Below are 8,152 nucleotides of genomic sequence, written 5' to 3' on the forward strand. Positions count from 1 at the left end.
GGACCCACCAAAGAGAACCCCCAGGGTGAGCCCCACGTCAGCCTGGGTGTACCCCAGGGTGATCCTCTTCTGCTTCAGGAGCTTGGCAAACTGCTCGAGGTCTTTCTGCAGAGCTTTCATGTCCTGGGACGGCATTTAAAAGGCAGAGGACACATAAGACAAACACAACAACTGTCGACCCCTTCCCCACCTGGGCCCAAGGAGCGGTCTGCAGGAGTGTCTGCATCCAACCTGCCCACCTAACGTCTAGAAACAACCTATCTACAAACGTCACTCACCCCACTAGCTGCAGAGCACCATGTGTGATGGAAAGACAGGCCCTGGCCTCGATGAGAACACCTGTCGGGTTATGAAGGGAGCTCCTGCCTATTAGCTCATTTAACACCAAAGCTTTCTGAGTGGAGTATTAACCCCTCCCTGCTTCTCATTTCAATATACTCTCCCAGCTTTCTTCCAGCGTCCCATAGACTAAGACACAGCATGCATATAAGAGAAATCACTACTAAAAGTTACAGGTGTCATAAGAGGTATGAGTACAGTTCTTTGTATTTAGTTGGTGCTCAGGTTTTTAAAAATTCTGATGATCGCCCCCCTTTTTTTTTCTTTTAATGGGGGAACAGTGTGTTTTTCCAGGACCCATCAGCTCCAAGTCAAGTAATTGTTTCAATCTAGTTGTGGAGGGCGCATCTCAGTGGCCCATGTGGGGATCAAACTGGCAGCCTTGGTGTTATGAGCACTGTGCTCTAACCAGCCGAGCTAACCAGCCGCCCCTATCCCTTATTTTTTACCATATCTTTTCTTAGCAATATAGAAGCAGCCTCGATTAATTCAACAGATTTATTGTACACCTTCTATAAGCCAGCAGCTACACAAAGTAGACAAAAAGCCCTAGCCTCATGGAGCTTCCATTCTAATGTGGAGAGACAAATAATTATTATCCAGTATGTGAGTATGTAAGAAGCACCGTGGGAAAGGTAAAACAGGGTAGAGGATTAGAGTACAGCAGGGTAGGACATTATGGGGAAGGTGACAATTTTAAATAAGACGGAGAAGGTGACGTTTGAGCAAAGGGAAAGAGCCAAGTGAAAGGCCCTGAGGTGGGCAGCCCTGGCAGCAGCAGGGCTGGGTGAGTGGGCAGAGGCAAGGAAGGGGGAGGGGCTGTGACATCCGAGGAGCGAGCAGGGCAGGCCCTACAGGTGCTGCAGTGACATGATCAGACTCACACATTTCAAAATGTGCATACCAGTTGACATGGTGACAATAGAGAAAGTGAGGGTATAACTAGGGAGGCAATTGCAGTTATCCAGGCATAGATGGTGGTGACCCAGACCAGGGTGGCAGTTAAGTACTGACTGAGGTTGTATTACGAAGGTAAAGATGGAGGGGTGTCCAAAGGAGTGGATGTAGGATAAGCAAGGAATGCAGATGCCTGTTTAGCTGGGTGATGGGGGGATGAGGGGGGAGCCGCTCAGGGAGCCATCCCAGCAGGAGATAGAAAAGGCGGCTCTCAAGTCTACAAGGTGCTTGAGCTTTGAAGGTGGATGAGCAGAAGGAAAGGTAGATAGAGCAGAGGTTGAGGAACAGAGCCCTGGAGCACTCCAGTGAAGGCCAGTGACCAAGGGGACCAAAGAGTAGCTAGGCCTTTGTGTGGTCCTGGAAGCCTTGAGGGAAGTATTTCAAGGGTGCTCAATCACATCAAACTCAAAAAGGCCAACTTCCATTCCCAACTTTTGTTCAGCCAATGTTTCAAACCTATAAACGTCCTCAGCTGTCCCCATCACAGCTTTTCTAAATCCTATTTTGGGGATTTGAAATAAAGTAAGCCCCAGTTCAAAGCCTAGCTTTATCACTTAGAAGTTAAGACCCGTGAAATAAGCTAATAATACCTCCTTAGATTTGGTGACGGTTAATGAGATAATGATGGAGGAACCAAGCACACAGCCAGGCACTTAGGAAATGGACCACAACTGGCACCCATTATTATTATTCAAGGCTCAGCAGCTGCCTCCTGCAGAGTCTGGGGCTACTCGGTAGGCTGAAACCACTCACACCTCCTTCAGTGAGGCCTAAAGGCTTAGTACTTGATGTCTAATTGCTTACGCTTGTCTCTTCAGCAGCCTGGAAGATACATCCTTAATAGTCCCCAGCAGGGCTGGACACGGAAGTCTTCAATCCCTCAAGCAAACCCTACATTTGGGGAATGGCTTGGAGAAGAATTCTTCCACTTTTTCCACCATGTTCACAATTTACGGAATAAGGGCTGAACTCGGTACTTCCAACTCTCTACAAGAGGGTGCCAGGGAGTGCACTCTGCCTAATGGTGACTCACTGGCCCAGGCAGGGGTCAAGGGAAGTCAAGCCCTAAACTTGACGGCAGGCAAACCCACTCCACACATCCACACAGCCCAGACAGGAGCTTCTATCAGAAACTAGTCACACCCTCGAATTTCAGGAACAATAACCCCAGGATAAGCACTGTTTTTACCCTCAGGCCACACTTAAAGCCAAGATCTTGAGTCTGATAAGGGCCAAATCATCAAGAACGATTCAGGGTGGGAGAAGGGGCTCAAACCGCAAGCTGGGTCTGGTGCTGGACTGGTAATAAATTGAGTGACGGGGCCATGGTCAGGCCTAGGAGGTGGAAGAGTACTGGCCAAGGGCGGGCCGGGGCAGGAAGCAAGGCCAGCCTGGACCTTCCGACCCCCCGAGGCCAGCCCTGCCCTCCCTTGCGGTACTCCCGGAATGCTGGCCTCCAGTTCCCACCTCGCCCTTGCTCTCAGGACGGTTCCGGTGGCCACACATAGCTTGGTGCGTGGAGCGCTGCCCATGCCCACTCCGCTCTGGGGTTCCAGGCCTGGGCAGCTGCAGGCCCCCACTTCCCCCTCCCTGGCCGCACTGCACCTCACTCGCCTCCTCCTCGGGGTTTTGCTCCGGCTTCTCCTTGTCCAGCTTCACCGCCCCAGGCGGGGCAGAGCAGGGCTCAGGGGAGGCCCCTTCGGAGCTGCTCTCCACTCCGGCTCCCGCCTCGCCCTCGGGCTGAGGGGTCTCCAGGCCGCCATGGGGCACCAGCCCCACTCCAACCTGAGTTCCACAGTAGGCCATTCCCGCGCAGAACTCATACGGCGGAGGGCATGAGGGAATCCCCCACACCTCGGCTCCGGGGCCTAAGCCCGGCCCAATTCCTGGGCCGCCGGGAGGGCCCTGGAAGCTCAACCAGGTTCGAGGGTCAACCCAGCCCGGCTCCGGCCCTCCTGGCCCATCGCCTCCACCACCCGGTGGCGGCGAGAAGGCAAAGTCGGAAGCCAGGTGTCCCGCCATGGGGAAGGACGGCGCCCCAAGCCGGGGGCCCGGTAAAAGGAGGCTCTCCGAGGCACTGCTCAACACCTCTCTCCCTCCCCAATCCCACCCACTAGCCTTGACCTCTGGCCCCGCCCCCTGGATGGGGGGGGAGGAGAGGGAGGTGGGGGTGGGAGAAACTGAGGCGAAGGGTGTTTGCCTGCTGGTGTCGGTGGTGCCTGTGGTAGGTGGGTGCCAGGGAGCCCCAACTAGGTGCCTCTTCAGGCCCTAGCCCCCAAGGCCCATAGTGCGGGACCCCATGAGACCTCTTCCAACTCCCGGCCCGGCTGCCCCGCCCTCCCTCGGGCTCTGCACACCTCAGGGCTGTCTGGGACCCCTCCACACCTCCTCCAGGTTCTTCAGGAGTCCAGGTGCTTGACCCCTCTCCAAAGACCCTAGCCCCATCTCCCTGGGGCCCATCCAGCCTCTCAGCTCCTCAGATACTGTGAGTGTGCCATACCCTCAATTCCTCATCAGCCACCTCTGCAGTCCTCCCCACCCCCAATCCAGGAACTCAGGCACTCATCCAGATTACTGGCCAGATTCCGTTACCCCAAAGCGCCTTAATGCCTGGTGCCCGCCTGCCCAACCTGATAAATTCTATCCCGTCTCAGAGTGGACTGCCAGACAAGGCCCCCCTTCAAATCCCAAGACTTCTGCTCCAGAGCTGCCTCACACACCGGACTCGGGGGCTGACCCCCACTTCCCCTTCTAGGGGCCAGGCTCTGGACTGTCTGTGCCCGAGTTCCCAAACTTTTGACTTACGGGGCCCCCACTGTGGAACCCACCTGTTGGGTTCCTTCCCCCCACCCTTCAGGGACCCGAATATCTAGTACCTAGTTGGCTGTTCTCCCTCCCCCACCGCCTCTTCTCAAGCTTCAGCCCTTGGCCCTGGGTGGAGAAAGCCAAGGAGGGAGGGGGGAGGAAAAATCTCTGACTTCAGGTTCAAAGAGGCTTGGGAGGGACTGGGGGAAGGGGACCGGACAATGGCCTTGGCTGACTCTCCAGGTCTCCAGAGGGGGCAGCTCTAACCCTAAACAAGTGCTCAACCCTTGAATGGGCCTCGATGGCTCCCCTGGGGACAGCTTCCTGACCCCCAGCCCCAATCCCGTCACACAGAATCCCCCTCAGAGTGGCTAAAAGAGCTCCCTCCAGGAACCCACCCCAAATCCCCTCAAAGACTGAGCCTCAGACAGGGCCCCCTGCTGGGACCTAGGTATCCTGCCTTCCTCTGGAGGACTCAGGCGTCCAGCCTCACATCCACCCCACCCCCAGGCCACAGGCCCTGGGACGTGCTTTGTTTAGGGGGGCTGGCGGAAAGATGCAGAGAAGGTGGAGAGCGATTTGGGGAGGAGGTGCTGGAAGCCTGCCCTAAGCTCTTCCTCAGCGTCTATTTTTCTGGGCCTGTTCTGAGTGTCCTGACAGCTCACACTGCTGGCCTAGTGTTTGATTCTGTTTGCAAGAGAATAGCTCTCAGAATGCATTTCTGCGAGGGAGGGGTGGCGTTTTTCTGTCTGCTCCCAAAACTTTCCCTAAATGTAGTCCCCAGAGTTAATTAGCAGGGAGCTCCCTACAGCTCGGAAGGTCCAAATCCTGAGGCTGGGACACTGACCTCTGCCAGCTTCAGGCATCTCTTCATCTCAGCCCTGTCTGGGGTTGTTTGCTGAGGTCAGTGGCTCAGAGGTGCCTTCTGAGGCGCTGGGTGTCGCAATGGGGGCCCTCCTGGCTAGCCAACTGTCTTCACCTTGGTGGTATCTATGAGACTTTTGAGCCTGTTTTTTTTCTCTCTGAGTCTGTATCACACAACTTCCGTTGCTGTGCCCATCTGTATGTACTTTTTGGATAACTAACTATATTCATGCATTTCAATACTTTCTGAAAGTCTTTTGGAAGAGCTACTGGGAAGTGGGGCTGGAGTCACCTCTAAGCCACTAACTACCCAAAAGGCAGATAGATTAAGGGACCTGGTGGGGGTGGAGAAACTGCCTTGGAATAAGAGGGGCCCCTCCCCAGCCATCTCCCCAACCCCCAAGACAGCCATCCTGGCACCTTTGTCATGCATTTATCTGCTGTCTGCCAAGAAGACAGCCTCCCTGAGGAGGGGGAGGGGCGGGCCGAGGACTTGGCTGAAATTCTCCACTCCGAGGCTCGGAGGCTCACCACCCTCTACGCTCCCAGAAAGCCCTCCCCAGGCCAGGCCACAGAGGTCTTGCTGCCCCTGTCTTCCCAGTGGCTCCTCAAAACACTTCCCCAGTTTTCCCACTCAACACGCCCTCTTGTTTTTTAGATTACAACCTCTAGCTAGTTACTCTAGATCAAGGGTCGCAAACTTTTGAGACGGAAGAGCCACCAGGGGTCAGCAAACTGGCTCGCGAGCCACACGCGGCTCTTTGGGTACGTACATATGGCTCTGAAGTAAAATTGAAAATGAAAATAAAACTATCATAGTTTCATGTATATCATTTTTAAAGGATATTGTTCACATAATGGTGATTATGTAAAAGTATATTTATGGCTCTAGAATCATTTTTAAATTGTTGTGAGGGACAGGATTGGTTCTTCCAGGGATCAGCAAACTTGAGACAGAACGTACCCAAAGAGCCACATGTGGCTCGCGAGCTGCAGTTTGCCGACCCCTGCTCTAGATGGTGTTTCTGGCCTGGGCAAGAGGCCCATTCCAGAGAGAGAGCCAGAGGAGGGACGGGTCCTCAGGATAGACCTGGCTTGGCAGGACATCTGAGCCAGGTCAGCCCTGTGCTTGCCTGGAGCCTGACAAGAATCTTAGTGACAAGTTTGGAGTCCTAGCTGGCCCTCCAGGATGCTGTGGGCTGACCGAGGCTGAGATGCGCTCCCCTCCCACTCCCCACCCTCCTGTTAGCCCTGCAGGGTACAGGGCTTGAGTTCTGCCAGGCGGGCTCCCTGCCCGATCCTGCTGGCCTGGAGGAGACTGTAAGCAGGGTTCAGTCATCAGACCTGGCTCTCCTCGACTCTCCTGTTCTTAGTCACTAAAAAATATTAGATCCCAAAATCCAACCTAGGACCCTGCTCACAAACTTCTCCACATAGTTTATTGTAGTGTAGTGTCAAGGCCCTTCACAGACAAATGCAAGTACATACCTGCTTGCAGAGCACCCTGGAGACTGGGGGGTGGGGGGGCGGCGGGGAGCAGCAGAGGTCCACTACTCCCTGGGGCAGCTGGCTGGCTGCATGGCTGCAAACGGGTCCTGGGAGCCTTGCTGCTTATCAGCCCAGCCACCCCCTCGCTGGGGCATGGGGGTGCTGTTTGGGTGGGAAAACCAGCTGAAAGGGCTCAGATGGAAACCAACAGAGACTCACTCTAGACCAGGGTACCAAACCACTTATTTTGATTTCTGGGTTCTGTCAATCCGAAGGCAGAAGAAAGGCTCAGGCTGTGTATCTCAAGAAGATTCATTTGGTGTGAACTCCAAGAAGGAATTTATCCTCTGAGATGGACTCCCCACGGCCAACTGAGGGCCCAAATTTTATGACTAATAAGAGCCTAATGTCCATCAGCTGCTGGGCTCCACATGTATTCTGTGTACTGGGAAGAACCTGACTGAACTCAGCTTCCACACCACTGCAGGGAAACCTGGGTTTCATCTTACAACCAATGGACTAAGACCTGCCCCTGCAGATCAGAACTGCATGAATTATATCTTCATTTGCATCTATACTGACCAATCAAAACTGCAAGATTTAGACCAATCAGAACTGTCCAATTTGGAAACCTCATTTACATGAAACGCACCAAAATAGGAACTGTGGGCAGGAAATTTTTCTATAAAAAGTGACCTCCCTTTTGTCTTGGTGGAGCATAATTTAGGTTGTTATCTGAATCTGTGTCTCAGAACTGCATCTCTTTTTCTCAAATAAATGTTTTTACTTATTATAATCTAAAATTAATTTTGGTCAACAAGGCTTTGCCCACTTCCAGTGATTATCTCCTGTTATCTCAATTTATACATATTCCACAGCTTCCTGTAAACCAGCCTCCTTCTTAACAGTTGACCTTCTGGTCTCTCCCAAGAGGTCTGCAAACTGAAGTCTTCTTTTCCCAAAACTACACTCTTACCTCAAATAGTGGAGTCAGCGCTCTTGTAGTTTGCACGGAGACAGAGGTGAGATGTGTGGGTGGGGAGGCCAGAAGGCGAGAAGCGCTCAGGAAGAAATCAAGGGTCTGGAGCAGGGCTCCAGGCCTGCCTCTGACTCCCCAGCTGGCGTACTTCCCCATTCTGTGCCTCTGTTTCCTTACCTAATTAAGAGGAATTCGACTAAGTGAACCCTAAATTTCCTTCCAGCTCAGCTGCTGCCCCACTCCATGTACTGTCCTACCTACCCTCACCACTTACTTGACTTGGGAATACAGGTCGCTGCACACCTGTAAAGAGAAATTGGAGTTGAGGGATGGGAGAGGAGGGACTCAGTGAGATGCTGGCACAGGGCTTGCCCCACCCACTCACCCCACCCCCACCCACTCCCACTTTCTACCTCCAAGCAGCCTTCCTGGGAAATCTGGCAGGTTTTCCCCCTCAAGTTTGGTCAAGATATGTGTAAGAGTGGGAGGCCAGCTTTGATTTGGTTTTCAGTGCCTGGGACCTTACAAGAAACACACTTCAGGGGTAAAACTTCTCGGAAAATGGTGTGTGTATATGCGTGTGTGTGTGTGTGTGTGTGTGTGTGTGTGTGTGTGTGTGTGTGTGGGGAAGGAGATGATCTGGCCAAAGCCTAAAGAGGAATAAGAATGTTAACTACTCTCTCCTCTTTCATATTCCCTCTCTTGCTCTAAATCTGCACT

General features: G+C 53.2%; 1 protein-coding gene across 3 annotated transcripts in view; it reads right to left on the bottom strand.

Annotated features, from left to right (window-relative positions):
• POU5F1 (POU class 5 homeobox 1) overlaps positions 1–8,152 on the bottom strand; it is a 33,827-nt gene that overhangs the window by 4,259 nt on the left and 21,416 nt on the right. The window contains exons 1-2 of one of the 3 annotated variants that reach the window (XM_019631790.1): positions 7,430–7,504; positions 9–123 (exon numbers count right to left, since the gene is read on the bottom strand). In XM_019631790.1, the coding sequence (XP_019487335.1) occupies positions 9–120 (112 nt within the window). In that variant the 5' untranslated portion in view covers positions 121–123; positions 7,430–7,504. Of the gene's footprint in view, positions 1–8; positions 124–2,901; positions 3,319–7,429; positions 7,505–8,152 lie in introns of those variants that run through there. The other 2 variants (XM_019631788.1, XM_019631789.1) reach the window with 2 other exon arrangements.

Source organism: Hipposideros armiger, unplaced genomic scaffold (assembly GCF_001890085.2).
Source record: "Hipposideros armiger isolate ML-2016 unplaced genomic scaffold, ASM189008v1 scaffold_1050, whole genome shotgun sequence".
In the NCBI taxonomy this organism is placed as follows: domain Eukaryota; kingdom Metazoa; phylum Chordata; class Mammalia; order Chiroptera; family Hipposideridae; genus Hipposideros; species Hipposideros armiger.